Below are 16,236 nucleotides of genomic sequence, written 5' to 3'. Positions count from 1 at the left end.
AAAGAGTTTTACCCTTAAATCTAGGGTCTTTGATCTATTTTGCGTTAATTTTTATAGATGGTATAAGGTTAGGGTCCAACTTCATTGTTTTTCATGTATCTATCCAGTTTTCTCAACACAATGTGTTGAAGAGAAAGAGTTATCTTTCTAATAATTAAGATGCCATCAATGCTACAGTGTTGGTCATTTCAAGGCTAGCAAGTCTCAAATTGTGATTAATTTTTTTCAGTATTCTAAGATTTTGGTGTGAAAGAAGGCATTTTCTTTTTTATTTAAAAATGTTTTAAATTTTATTTCAGAAGTAATAGATCTTCATTATAAAATTTATATAATAAAGGTAAACAAAAAGGAGAAAATAAGAACAGAGAAAACCACAGATAAAACTTTCATTTCTATTATAGGGTTTGTTTCTTCCCTCTTTTTAAATATCTTTCAAGATATGTCATATTTATCTATGTTGGTATTCTGCAACACAACTTTTAATGGCTGCATAGCACAACACATCTGAAGGTACCATAATTTATTTAACCAAATCCCTATTAAATGATGTTTTAAAACTGCACTGTCCAATGTAGCAAGCACTAGCCACAAGTAGCTATTTCAATTTCAATTAATTAAAAGTAAATAAAATTTATAATGTAATTCCTCAGCCATACTAGCAACATTTCAAATGCTCAATGACTGCATGTGGCTAGTAAGTACTGTACTGGACAGCACAGATATAAAACAATTTCTTCATCACAGAAAGTTCTGCTGGACAAGACTGCTTTACAATGTTTCCAAATTATCCCTACTATAAATAACTCCAAAGTTATTGTAAATAAACTTTAATATATAGCTCTGACATTTTCTCTGGAATAAATTGAGCAAAACTAGATGCAAGTTCAAAAGGCATACAAATATTTACACTTTTTGAAACACTGAATACAGAGAGATGTCAATTTCCTTTGGTACCTTAATAATCAAAAAATAGTGTCTGTTTAAAAGCTGCGTTGATTCAATTACGGGTATGGTGAAGCAGGAAAGAGAGAGACTAAGGTCTCTGGTGACCAGTCTATAGAGATGCAACAAATACGGTAGTCTTTGTAAATACTAGTATAGCAGCAGCAGTCTGTACAGAAAGAGATATTGTCACATTACATTGTCTCCAAGTAATATTTATCTTCATTAATCCCACTTTAGGGCTAAATATGAACATCTCTTTATTGTCCATTTGAGTTTGTTTTTTCATGAACTAACTTTTCTCAGCACTTTTTCTTTACTATAGTGATCACCTCTTTCCTATGATCTTAAAAGAGCTCTTGATATAGCAAAGATGAAAACTCTGTTTTCCAAATACATTCCAATATATTTCCTTCACCTGTAACTTGCCTTTTAATTGTTATGAAATGTAGGAGGTTAGCATTTATATAAAAATTAACACCTTTTTCTTTATGGTTCCTGTTTTGTATGAAATGCTTAGAAAAAAGACTTTCCTGATTACATATTCAGCCATTTTTTAGTACTTTTATAGTTTCATCTTTTACATTTAAACACAGTTATAAGTTATACCATATAAAATAGATACTGGCATATGATATAAGGCAGAAACTAAAAGTAATTTTCCCCCCAATGTTAGAATATTCCCAAATCTTTTTTTTTTTTTTTTTTTTTTTTTGTCTTTTTCGTGACCAGCACTCAGCCAGTGAGCGCACTGGTCATTCCTATATGGGATCCGAACCCGCGGCGGGAGAGTCGCCGCGCTCCCAGCGCAGCACTCTACCAAGTGCGCCACGGGCTCGGCCCATTCCCAAATCTTAATACAACTTTAAGGGGTAAAAATTTACAATATTATTCACCCAAATTACTGCACCAACATCCAATTCAGTCACCCTTATCTGGAATAAGAAAATTGCATTTTTGTATTTTAAAAATTCAGTTCACAGGGTTGGGTTTTTTTTTCCCCCGCCAGAAAATACAATTTCTACTCAGTCTAGGCATTAGACCTTATATTTTCTCCAAAATAAAGAAAAAAAGTGGCTACATGTAAAGAATTTCAGGAGAAAGGAAAAGTATACAAGAAGAGCCAAAAGACTGAGATCTATTCCTAGATCCATGAAAGACTAACTGTATTGACCAATCCACTTTCCTTCCAAAAAAATAAAGAACAATTTCCTGAAAAGAAGCCTCAAAGACAATGCCACAGCAAACGTTTTCCTCCTCTTAGTACTCACACCAGCATATTTTCGTACTGGCAGGAACAACAGTGTTTTCAATATAAAAAATTAAACAATTGGTAGTTTTGTCTCTTATTTACTGCTTCATTATGATTTTATTAGTCTCAGAAATAACCCAGTCATGTTTTATTAGGGGCAAAGTTGCAACTTCAACTATTTGTTTTGGTTTTCCTACCTTTTAAAAGCAAATAGCATTGATGAACCACAATTACTAAAATTCTGTAAGTTCCACATTTCCAAATGAACACTTATTTATTACTTTTAAAAGACAATTCCTTCAAAGATAAATTCTAAAGCTCTAATAAGAAAAATTATCCCCTCCCCAAACAACTTTCTCTTCAGGCAGAGAAAATCACTTCTACCACAGTTCCAAATAATAATTGATACATATCTCTACTGCAACGTTTATCACATTATATTCCTACTACTTTTAAGTATGTCTCCCTATCCTGCTAGCCTGGGAGCTCCCTGAATTCAGGCCAAGCCCTATATATTCTTCCCCCATCTCAAGTCTCATCCAAGAATTGGCCCAGAGCCTGGTAAATAATGGATGTCAGCTTGTCCAAAAGCAACTGCCTCCCTTTCTAATCATCTAATATACTCATTTGTTTTTCATACTCCTCCTATGAATACCTATCCCAAACAGTGCTCTTTTTTGCATGAAGATATGGTTTATTAATAAGAGTTTGTTAAAGTATAACTCTTCAAACTGTCACACTATATTTTAGCAAAGTACTTACACATACATGAAATAAAATACTCTTATGAGAAAGGCTATTAATGTTCACATTTTACAAACAGGAAAACTGAAGCTATAAGAGATTAGAAACTTGCCCAAGGTGACAGCACTAGTAGATTATAGGGTTAGACACTAAATGAAGATTTCTAACTCCACATAATGTACTTTTCACTACATTGAGCAAAGAGTTTTCAGACAAATAACCTTTTAACAAAGCATCAGTTGTACCAGAAATACTTACACTGACCCCAGTGCCCTGTTCTTGGGTTCAAATAATTTGGATAAAGACCATTTGGACGATCCATTTTCTGAAGTAGTTTCCGAATGTGCATGACCTAAATAAAATTAAGGATGCAATTAACAAAAATAAATGTCATCAAGACTTGAAACCAATTTAGACTTTGTGTGTTTTCCTACACCCCCCACCTCTGCCTTTTATTTATTTATTTCATGTATGTGTGTGGTGGCCAATAGGTTTCTATTTTTAAATGACTCATTATTTTTAAGAGATAAATATGATCATTATTTAAAAATCAGGCAATAATAAAAGAAATACAAAGAAAAGAGCACCATTCCAACATTCTACTATCTAGAAATAGCCATCAGAAACATCAGTGATAAACATCATTCCAGACATATTCAATATGTACATGTTCAAATATAAGAATGGAAATAATTTCACAGAAATGGAATCATAACAATTGTACAAAAAATATTAAATTAATTTGAATTTTATAGATGAAAATAGAGTAAAACCAAATTGCTGAACTTTAACTATTGTTCCCATAGTAGATATCCCTAAATTCCTAAAATTCCAATTCCTCAAAGATTTCATTGAGATTAAGGGGAAAAAAATCATAAAACATTAAGAGGAGACTTTCCCAGGGTGGGATGGGGCACAAAGGTGCTATATTCCTTGTGTTCTTATTGTGAGAATGTTATCTTCACATTTGATTGGTAACCTGGTTGGAATAAATGACTTGGGAAAACTTTTTCACAGGACTTATATATACTTCACTTTTCTGGACTTGAGCACAACACTAATCCTTTTACCACAAAGATCCCCATCATCTTTCATTTGGTTAGATTTTGTCATCAAGTAGTTTTAGGAATATGCTCAGGAATGTTATTTATATTCCCTGTGTTCTTTTATTGTTTGAGACCAACATTAGGTACAACAATCTCAATCTGAATAATTCCATGTACCAGTTTTAGACAGTTCTGAATGTTACGAAAGATGAGAAAATGATTACTCTTTTGTCATCTGTAAGTTACACATAATATTAAATTCTCTCTGCCTCTCTTCCATATGAGAGGTCTTCAAAAAGTTCATGGAAGGGCCGGCCCCATGGCTCACTCGGGAGAGTGCGGCGCTGGTAGCGCCAAGGCCGCGGGTTCGGATCCTATATAGGGATGGCCGGTGCGTTCACTGGCTGAGCATGGTGCAGATCACACTGTGCCGAGGGTTGCGATCCCCTTACCAGTCAAAAAAAAAAAAAAAAAAAGTTCATGGAAAAGTTCATATTATATTTTAATTCTATTTTTCCATGAACTTTTTGAAGTACCCTCTTGTTTATCATTTCCTCTTTTTATCTACTTTTTTAAAATTATTTTTTCTATACACTTACTGGCTTTTCTCAATTTTGTCTTCTAAGTCACTTACTATATTTTGAGCATTGTCTTTCTTTATATTGCTTCCATTTTGACCTTTGTTGTGATGAAAACTTTATTTTTTCTTATACTTTATAACTGATATCACATTACTGTCTCTGAGCACTTGTATCTCTTTACATACTTGTTCTACAGAGATGAGAGCCTTACTATGTTCTCTCTTATGGTGATATTTGGTCAGGATTTTCAATTGCTCTTTTCTGATAAGAATCTTCTGGCTACTCATTTTTCATGTTCCTTCCTCCTTCCTTTTTCCTGGTAATGTCTCTGTATAAATTTTGTACTTGTTTTTTTTTGATGAATTACTTATTACTATTTTTCTTGAACCAGCTATTTACAAGAAAGTTCTGACATAAAAGAGCAAGTAGAGTCCAGATATAAATATATTTTTTTATCCTTAGCTTCTTCCCAGCCTATTATAGATTGGCAATGCAGTGCTGCTTGTAATAGAGAATCTGTCATACATTCCCTTCACGCACCAAAGTTCACAGACACAAATATAGCTTGTTAGATTCCTCACTCAATTCTGTTTTTCTAGTTTCTCAACACATTATCTAGTGGGGTCCAAAGAAGTATTCACCATCATCCTGTGATATCATTCTCATTATTGCTAATAAGGATTTTGGTTTTGTATCTCAAGATGTACAATTTAATTTAGAGTATGGTACTCCACTGGCTTTACACTTTTTAAATCTGCAGCCACAGAGGTCCTCTCTTCAGTTTCCCAGAGCTCACTCTAACCTTTATTGCTTATGCCAACCTTTCTTCCTATTTTGTAATATGAAGTATTAAGTATCTCTTACATTTGTTAAAAATGGAATTTGCAGTTCTGTTTCTTCTTGTTTTTGCTTTTAGGTGATTTCTATATGGTAGGTCCTCAACTTCAGAAATGCCCATATGTTAGCTTATCTTTCTTTTACAAATTTATTTTCCTTTTAATCTTTTTATGCTTCTCCTTTGTTTTTACTATGATTATCTCTTGCTTTTATTCCATGTCAGTAATTTGGTTTTCAACTATGTACAGTGAGTTCTTTGTTTTCATTTTAATAGCTATAAAAACATACTGTTTTAGGTTTCAATCTGTTTCTTTACGTCTACAATCTTTTTGTATCTTTTTATTATTTTATTTTGTTTCTGAGTTCTAACTTTACTAAATTCCATTTTTATTATAGTATGAGTTACCAGTCATGGTGACTTTTTTAGCTAAAAATTCTTCTCAATTGATGAAATATTTCATACACAAAAAGGAATATATATAATTCTACTCACACCCCAATTTAATAACTACAACACTATAAAAACCTTTGATGGTCTATTTACTACTACCCATTCACATAACACTGCCTATATCACAAATGTATTTATAGTCCTGAACTTCACATTTGTCATTATCTTGACTTTACTAAAACCACTTTTGAGTCTCTAAACAATATACTGTTCAACTGTTTATTTTGAACTTTATAAAAGTTGACTATATTCTTTTAATTGATAAATATAACCATAATTCATTTATTTTCACTCCTGAATTATATTTTATTATATAAATTACTAGTACAAATAATGTTTCTATGTATATGATATAAATATACATATCAAAGAATGGAATTGCTGGATTGTGGGCTATTTTTACTAGATAACATTTTTTGTTTTCTGTTTTAAAAATCCCCCCTTTTTTTTAACCACAAAGGCATATATTTTTTATTCTAAGTGTCAAAGTTTTATCTTTTAAAGTTAAGCCTTTAATGCTCCTGGAATTAATTGTTATAATCCACAGTGCTACCCTCATCATAACAAGTTTCCACATATATGTGGGTATGTTTGAGGGCTATTTATTCTGTTCATCAGTCTATTTGTCTCTGTTCACTAATATTACATTGTCACTGCTGATTACTGGGTAATGCAAACCCACCCAACTTGTTTTTCCTCAGGAGTGTCTTGAATGTTTCTCTTCTATAAATATTCTAGAAGTGTCTTGTCAAGTTTCATTTTTTAAAAAAAGAAAGCCATTAGAGACTGTATTAGTCCATTTCTGTTGCTTATAACAAAATACCTGGAACTGGGTAATTTGTAAGAAAACAAAATTTATTGCTCAGAGTTTTGGAGGCTGGGAAGTCCAAAGTCCAGGGAACACATCTGGTGAAAGCCTTCTTTGGTGGTGGCTTTATAGCAACACAGTGTCTCACATGGCAGAATGGTAAAGCAGAGAGAGACTCTCATGTGCTCTCCTTTAAAGCCCTCAGAACCATGCCCCTGACCATTATTAATTCATTCACTACAGCACTGTCCCACAATCTATTCACCTCTTCAAGGCCCCACCTTTCAATTACCATAATGGGACTTCCCACCCTCTTAACACTGTCACAGTAGGGACCAAGCCTCCAACACATCAGACTTTTGGGGAGACATAATTCAACCCATAATAGAGATTTAAATGGCACTGAATTGATGCTACAGGTCAATTAGGGAAGGACTGAAATTTTTTAATATTGTTTACCTGTACATTCATTTAGGTCCTCTTCAATGTCATAACAGAGTTCTGAACTTTGTTTATCTTTTGTTAGATTTATTTGTAGGAAATTTACACTTTTCTTCCTACCACATAAGGTAACTTTTCATAAAATGATACTTTCTTGCCTTCCGTAGCTAGTGCAGAGAAATGCTACTGATTTTCAGTATCTATATTAATCTTTAAGTCAAAAAACATATTAAACTCCTATTTCTAGTATTTTTGTTTGTTTTCCGTGGGTTCCCCCCCCCCCCCCCGCAGCTGCCCACTGCAGGGATCCAAACCCTTTACCTTAGTGTTAATCAGCACCACATTACACCAGGTGAGCTAACCAGTCAGCCTATTTCTAGTAAGTTAAATTAGACTCTCTTAACATTTAAGTAGATAATCATGTGATTTGCGAATAATTACTATTTTCTTTCTTCCTTTTCAATTCTTAAAACTTTTGTTCATTTTGGGTTTGTTTTTGTTTTTGTTGTTGTTTTACCATGCTGGCTAAAAACTTCAGCACAATGCTGATTAGAAATGGGAATGAAATTTTTTAAAAAATCTAACAGTGGTTAGTTAAAACTTCTCAAAATATTTTAAATATATTCTAAGTAGGGCCGGCCCGTGGCTCACTCGGGAGAGTGCGGTGCTGATAAATATATTCTAAGTAGAAAGGACATTTCTTTGGACAATTTAAAAAGAAAAAAAAAAATAAAGGCCAGAGCCCTAATTAACATATATTTAGAAAGGCAAACAGTTTAAGTATTACTCAAATCTTTGGGAAAATCTTAAAGAACGCTTTTATTAACAATAAAGAAAAGAAGGCAAAAAAACTAACCTTTTTATAGTAAACCAGGTCCCCTGTCAAATAGCTGAGGTGGACAAACTCCATATGCAGTGTACCAAATTCTGCCAGAATGCTGCTACCTGCAGATGCCCAGCCCCAGTTTCGCCCTACTCCACTAAATGAAAGGAAAAGTAAAAGGAAAAAGGATTGGGAAGAGACCAAAACAATTTTTAAATTAATATGTAAATTTTGAATAAATCTCTTAGAAATTATTATACATAACACAATAGTTTATTTATATCTAAAATTTTATTTTATTATTTAAAAAATTTGAATATGTAATATATCCATGTTTTAAAAATCAAAACAATATAAAAAGTATACAGTAAATATATTTCACACATTCTCATCTCCCTTCACCTCACAAGGCCCCAGAGACATCACTTTCATTAGTCTCTTACATATTTAGTACAGAATATTTATGCATACATAAATATTCCTCCTTTCTTAAACAAAATATAGCAAACTATATTTACTGCTCTGTACCTTGCATTTTACTCTTAAAGATGCACCTTAATGGTCTTGCCATAACAGTTCACAAACAGCTTTCTTGTTTTTTTTAACAGTTCCACAGAATTCTATGATATTAATGATTCTCAATTGGAATGCCCGACCCCAGAGACATATGAAAATATATGAGAGCATTTTGAGTTTTCTCAAAACTTGAAGATATAATTTGCATTTACTGTGCTAGGATCAAAGATACAAAATGTCCTGTGATGGTCAGAACAGTATCATACAATAAAGTGCTGTCCTGCCTCAAATGCTGATAGTGTCTGTGTGAAAACTATTGCACTACATAAATAGATATAATTTCTTTAATCAATCTCCTATTGACAGTCCCTTGAGATATTTCCAATGTTTTGTTATTACAAAAACTTTTACAGGACACATTTCATTTCTGGAAATATAACCTCTAGGATATGTTCCTGGTTTTTTTTTTTTTTTTTTTAAGCTTGCCCTATAATTTTTTTATTTGAAGCCAGACTATATAAATGAAAAATTATGGAGGCTTTGAGTAATGTTATCTTCTAAGAAGGACTGGTTTCTTCTGAAACACAGGTTGAGTTAAGGCAGATCATCTTGGTTTTAGGCTTTGTTAAAGACAGTCTACTTCAGTTCTACCCCTACTTGTAAATAATGACCCCCTGGGACCTCAGCTGAAAGCCAAGAGTGTTTACCAAGGCTCCTCTATCTTCACAACCTTAAACACTAATCTCTGTCTCCAGGTACCATGTGGCTGTTAAATTTTCTCTTTAGCCCTTTAGGCTCCTTCTGCAATTTTCTGTTGGGTTTCTTTGACTCTTGCTCCATGCATGTGCAGTTATAAAATCATCAATAACTTGAGGGAAATTTGCACATAAATTTGAGCTTTTCCTCTGCAATTCCTTTCTGTCTGAGATTTTGTCCCTCACATCACAGCCATTTTAGCAGCGCCAAGACCTGACCATTGTCTCCTTTGGCCAAAATGTCTGCCACTTTAGGCTTGGCCTCCTTTGCCCTGCACCACAGTTTGGAACATGCCCTTAGAGAAAAAGACAATGTTTATATGGAGATGTCTTTTTTTTAGGATCACAGCCTCTCAAGTCCTACCTGAGTTAGCTGCTTTCCAATGCCTTCAAAGCATTTCGTTTTTTATATTTTGCCTAGCTTTTATAATTGCCTTTGGTAGGAGTATAGTCTGACAAAAGCTACCCCATGGTTGGAACTGGAAGTCTAGATTAATTATTCAAGCAGCAGAGTTCATGGATTATTCCTATAGGAACTCTAAACCATTCTCTAGGGTCTTTTAGGAGGAAGTAAACATATAAATCTTCTTATCTTATATCCACTTGTATGTATACTGCCAATTCAACATGCTATATTTTATCTGTGTTGAGAAAACATTAAAATAGATAACCAGAACATATCACTACCTTGCTTAAAGTTCCTTCATTGTTTGGTGCTATTTTTTATTCCGTCTTTGAAAATTTGGAAGGCACATACCACTAACAGAATTTTAATAGCTAGAAGTGAGAATCAGAGAAGGAATATGGATATAGCAACTAAGTAAGACAGTCGTTCATTTCACAAATAAGAGCCTACTATGCTGTGGGAGAGAGAGTAGTGAACCTGACCTATAACATTCCTGCTCCCATAATAAATAAGGCCATTTTAAACAGTGATAGTTACTATGAAGAAAATTAAAGAGAGAGATAGAATATTGAGCACTAGGGACAGAAAGTCAGTTAGAAGAAAGGATCTTTATGTAATATGTTCAAAGAAAGTGTTTCTGAAATGATGCGATCTGACTGAGACTAACGATGGACAGATCTAGAAGAAGAGAATTCCCAGTGGGAGAAATAGCAGATGCAATGGCCCTGATGAACAGAAAGGGAGCTAATGTGGCGAGAGTTCAGAAAGTATGGGGAAGTGAATGATATAGGATGAGGTTAGAGAACTAGGTATAATCCAGACTATGCAAGAATTCTGTAGGCCATGGTATAATTTTAGAATTTTTATTTTAAGTGTGATGGAAAGTCATGAAGGACTTTAAGGAATATAACATAATATTTAAGGAATAAAGCATACCATTTAGAAAGATTACCTAGGTTTCAGCATAGCAAATAGATTACACTGTGTTCAAGTATAAACACAAAACCTAGAAGTCCAACGATTTACCATTTCCCACTAAGGAAAGTTTTACCCATGGTATATTCAAATACTTTTCAAAATACTAAATTCTAAACAAGGTTTTTTTCACTTTTTATTTTACATACAGCCTCACAGGAAGAATCTAAACCATTAAATTTGATACCTACACATATTCTGACAACTCAGAAAAATAGGAAAATCCCTAAGAACAGGAAATAACACTCCTGAGGACAGAAAAGTTCCAAATATAAGAAGATGATGAGCTGCCAAAAACTAATCAGATCATAACTGCATGCAAATGTTATGAATTTTCAACAGAGCAAAATAATAGGTATAGATGTTACAACTTACATATATTATTATACATACTCAGAGGACCTAATAACAGAAAATTTGCAATGAATACCAAAAAACAAAAACAAACAAGCAAAAAATATGATTTCTCTTTTGGCTAACCCACCAGCAACAGGATTTTAGAAATGTGTTATAAAATTTTGATGATTTACATGGTAAATCAACATAAGTGTCCTACAATTGTATTAAATTGTCTTGATAATGAGTCATCTATATTTTGGTTTGAATTTTGTTCAAAGTCAGTTAAATATCCTTAATCAATGTATTCTAGGAATGGAGTAAAGCTTTTAGTGAATTGCAATTATTAGGAAAAAAACTTGCAAACAGGTTGCTATTAAAATGTATCCCAACAAAAGCAAGGTATGAACAAAGTTGAAGCATTCAATATGTAAGTTTAAGTTGGAATATACTGACTTGTAGGAATAATCTTTTGATGGAGCTCCTGTTTTCAATTAGATATATTTATATTTTATAGTTCAGTGGAATAAAATTTAGAAGCCTTGTGATTGTGCATCATCTAAATTGGAAGAAATATTTAAGATGAATTAAAAGTCTTATTTTTCAATGTAAAAATATCTAATATTTGCAGAAGGTACTCTAAATGAAAGCAAAGTGAAAATACCTGGTCTGTCTGAAATATTTACACATTTTAATATGCAAAAATATAGAACTGAAAACATCCTGCATTTAAGCAGAATTCACCCTGATCAGCTATAGAGGAAATACTTCCTCAAATAAAAGAACACAAAAGTCCACTGAAGATGTCAATAATTTCAAATTTGGAAATATGTACAAGGATGTATGTCTTTGTTTTTCTAGAAATGATTTTATTTTGGATAATACTTTTTTAATAGAACTACTTTACAGGATCTCCAATAAAATAAAACCAATTTTCAGTCATTAAATAAATACTTTTAAAGTTAAATAATTTTAATTATTTTAACTCCCACATTCATTCTCAAAGTGCACACTTATGACTAATACACTATATAGTCACCATTATTATACGATGCAATAACCTGGTTTTTAAATTTTTTTTAACATAATGTAAATAGCTTCCCTATGGTATCATTTATATGGTAGCACATTATTTTATCTTATGGACTACCAAATTTGCTTACCAAATTACCTTCATCTTAGACTTTCAACCTGTACTCATGTTTTTGCTTTTATGAAATATGCTATGATAAACATCATTTTGTATATAGTAGTCCCCGTTTATCCACAGTGGATATATTCCAAGACCCCCGGTGGATGCCTGAAACTGCAAATAGTGCCAAATCTTACATACACTATGTTTTTTGGGTTTTTTTGATCTGATAACTGAGAAGACTACTAAGTGACTACCAGTAGGGTATGGTGGATATGCTGGTCAAAGGGATGATTCATGTCCCCTGCTGGATAGAGTGGGACGTGCTGCACAGGATGGCATGAGATTTCATCATACTATTCAGAACGGCCTGCAATTTAAAACTTATTTATAATTTCTGGAATTTTCCATTTAATATTCCTGGACCACAGATGACTGTGAATCATGGAAAGTGAAACTGTGGATAAGGGGAGACTACTGTATGTCTTCCATATTAACCCATGCCTCCAATTATTTCCTCAGGGTAAACTGCCAGAAGTAGAATTGCTGGATCAAAAGAAGCACATTTTAAGGGCTTTTGAAAGATAATGATAGTACTTCCTGAAATAGTTTTTCTGCCACTCCTCTCACCACCACCACTCCATTACATTATGTTAAACCATCTGATATTGCCCCACCAGTCACTGGATATGTTCCTTCCCATACCTGGCTTTTTCTTTTTCCTTCTGTGCTTCAGTTTGGATGGTTTCTATTGTTGTCTTCAAGCTCACTAATCTTTTCTGAGGCAGTGTCAAATATGCTGTTAGACTTGACAAGTGAATTATTTATTTCATATATTTCCCAGGTCTAGAAGTTCCATTTTGGTCCTTTTTAAATCTCTCTTCTCTTCACATCTCCTTTTAAATCCCTGAGCATACTTACAACAGTTATTTTAAAGTCCCTTACTGCTATCTCCATCACCTCTGTGATTTCTGTGTTTGTTTTTATTGACAGATTTTTCTCCTGATTATGGGTTACATTCTCCTGCTTCTTTGCATGCCTACTAATTTCTGACTAAACTGTGGATATTATGATAGTATGTTGATATCTGAATTTTATTTTCTTCTTTTAAAACATGTTCAATTTTCTTTTGACAGGCAGTTAAATAACTTGTGGACAGCTTAATACTTTAAGGATTGTTTTTAGGCTTTGCTGTTATAGTTACAGTTGTCTTTATTTTATGGCTAATTTAGGCTTTCTATTATAGCCTACAGTTCTTTATGAGTAATTTAGCTCTTGACTAAGGCATGACCCTTCTGAAGTTTCAATCCAATGTCCCGGGTATTCAAAACATTTTTTTTTGGACCGGTAAGGGGATTGCAACCCTCGGCATGGTGTGGTCCGCACCACATTCAGCCAGCAAGCGCATCGGCCATCATCATATAGGATCCGAACCCACGGCCTCGGCGCTACCAGCGCCGCACTCTCCCGAGTGAGCCACGGGGCTGGCCCCAAAACATTTTTTTTAACTGGCCATTTTATTCAACACTTTTATTATTCTCATGTTTTGTTTTTTTTTTAAATTGATCATCATTTTTTCCCCAGGAAACCAATCACACAACCCGTAATTAACTATAATTTTTATCTCCAGTCTAATATGTTCATTCCTTTTTCGTATTTTGTTATAATTGCTAAAACTTCAGAGAAATGTTAAACATTTTTCTTGTTCTTGATTTTAATGGGATGTCTCTAACATTTCATTAAATCTTTTGTTTAATAAAGGCTATACACCTTCCAGGCTTTGTATCATGTCTGGAAAGCCTTTTGACTCCTAGAAAACATAAATAAAAGTATTTTCCATGTGTTCCTCCAAAATTTTAAATAAAAATTTAAAATTTAAACATTTAAGTGAATCTAAGAAATGTTTGTAATCTATATAAAAGAAATTTTATATCTGTTCCTGACAGACATACTCATAAGTAACATTTAAATAAATGAAAAGGCATAACGTTATAAGGAAGGGAGATTTAAATTAATTCTAAATTTAATGCAAACTCAACTAAAATACAGAGGATCAAAAAATAAAAATAAATTAGACACCATAATTCTAAGCTTCATGTAAAAAAAAAGCATGTGAGAACAGCTAAGAAAATTCTGAGTAATGGGATACTAAAAGGACTACTACTACCAGACAGTAAAGCAACTATACTATAATTATGTCAACAAACTAGAGCTAAAATAAATACACTAATCAATGCAACAGAAGATAGTCTGGAAAGCAGATTCACATATACATACGGAAATACTTTTTATACTTTATTATGTATTACCATTCAATTAATACCTTAGTGGGAAAAGAGGTATTATTTAATAAGTAATGTCAGAGCAATAATATAAACATCTTTAAAAAATAAAGCTCAAGGGCCGGCCCAGTGGCGCACTCAGTAGAGTGCGGCGCTGGGAGCGCAGCGACGCTCCCGCCGCGGGTTCGGATCCTATGTAGGTATGGCCGGTGCTCTCACTGGCTGAGCACGGTGCGGACGACACCAAGCCAAGGGTTGCGATCCCCTTACCGGTCAAGAAAAAGACAAAAATAAAGAAATAAAAATAAATAAAGCTCAATTTCTATCTTCCTTCTCATACCAGAACAAATTCTAGGTGGATCAAACATACAAAAAAAAAAAAAAAAAATGAAACCACAATTGTACCAGAAAAAGATGAAAATATTTGAAGAAAAGATTCCCATAAATATTAGTAAAATACACTTGCAACATATATGACAAAATACTAATTTAGCTAATATACAAAAAGATCTTAAGGACTAATTTCTATCTAGTAGGAATAAAGGACATAAAAAGGCTGTGAAATGAATAAAATATACACAACTTCCCTAAAAAATCAATGAAATGAAACTTAAAACAAGATTTTATTTTTACCTATCTGGTAAAAAAAAAAATGTAATTTCAAAATGTTAGATAAGAGCCATTCTCACACATTTATTATGAACTTGTCAACTGTTATATTGTCTTTGGAGGGCAGTATCTATCAACACAAAAAATGAACATAACTCTGATCCAGCATTTCTACCAAAGTCATACTAACACATGTATATGTGTACACATACACACACACGTCACAAAATATGCAGGATATTTCTTCCAGCATGTTTTGACAGTAAAAAACTGGAAATAATCTAAAAGTTCATTAAGGGATTAAACTTAAATAAATTATAATATTTTCATAATCGTTATATTGTATTCTTAAAAGGAATGAGATAAATTTATATAAAGTGTTAATATGGAGTAATTTTCAAGACCTATTGTTAAGTGAAAATGACAAGTAAATAACATACACATACAAGGGCATGCATGCTTATATAAATACATGTCTGAAAGGATAACAAGAAACTTTTAATAGTGGTTTCCATGAAAGACTAGGGGTTTGGAATAGAAGGCTTACTTTATAATGAATACATGCTATTTCAATACATGTACATTCACCAAATACATGGATTTCTTTTCACAATTAAAAAATCTAGCTAAATAGAAGGAGAAAAGAAAAAGAGAGGGAAGAAAAGGGGAAAGAAAGGGAGGGAGAAATCTATTGCATTGTTGCTTGTTTCTGTAGTCTAAGGAGAAGGAAGGGAAGCTAGAGTAAGAAAGTAAAACCTGATTCCTACTTAGAAGTGGGTAGACAGTATAATAGAGTATGTTTATATAACACAAAAATAAGGTCATATTCTCATATATGTTGCTTTTTCACTTAATACATCACAAACAAATTCACTTTCAGAATGTCATTTCAAATGGCTGCATCATATTCCACTGTATAGATGTGCCAATCCTTTGCACTTAATGCATTTCACTCTACATTCATTAATGTAAACAGCATCACCATAAACATCCTGACAACTAAATCTTTGTAAATACTTTCACTTCCTTCATTAAGATAAATTTCTAAAACTGAAATTAGGATGTCAAAGGAAGGGCAGACATCTAGATTTTTAAAAACCTACTGCCAATCTGCTTTCTGAGTTACTCAAATTTCCAATTTCAACAGCTATATGTGAGTTTTCATTTCTACACTCATGCCAATCCTAAATAATGTCATTCTTTTTCTTGCCAATTTGCTAGGTAAGAAAATGGAATCTTATTTTAAATATAAACTTTTTAAATAACTAAAGTGGTTGAAAATTTCTATGTTAATCTTTCA

General features: G+C 32.9%; 1 protein-coding gene across 2 annotated transcripts in view; it reads right to left on the bottom strand.

Annotated features, from left to right (window-relative positions):
- The window catches only part of MAN1A2 (mannosidase alpha class 1A member 2), a 199,182-nt gene that overhangs the window by 67,204 nt on the left and 115,742 nt on the right, over positions 1 to 16,236 (bottom strand). For both annotated transcript variants that reach the window (XM_063103756.1, XM_063103757.1), the window contains 2 exons: positions 7,959 to 8,082; positions 3,197 to 3,290 (listed from right to left, as the gene is read on the bottom strand). In XM_063103756.1, coding sequence (XP_062959826.1) covers positions 3,197 to 3,290; positions 7,959 to 8,082 — 218 coding nt within the window. The remainder of the gene's footprint in view (positions 1 to 3,196; positions 3,291 to 7,958; positions 8,083 to 16,236) is intronic.

The sequence above is a fragment of the Cynocephalus volans genome, chromosome 8 (genome assembly GCF_027409185.1).
Source record: "Cynocephalus volans isolate mCynVol1 chromosome 8, mCynVol1.pri, whole genome shotgun sequence".
NCBI lineage: Eukaryota > Metazoa > Chordata > Mammalia > Dermoptera > Cynocephalidae > Cynocephalus > Cynocephalus volans.
The sequence above is the reverse complement of the archived record's forward strand: the minus strand, read 5'-3'. Positions and strand labels throughout refer to the sequence as shown.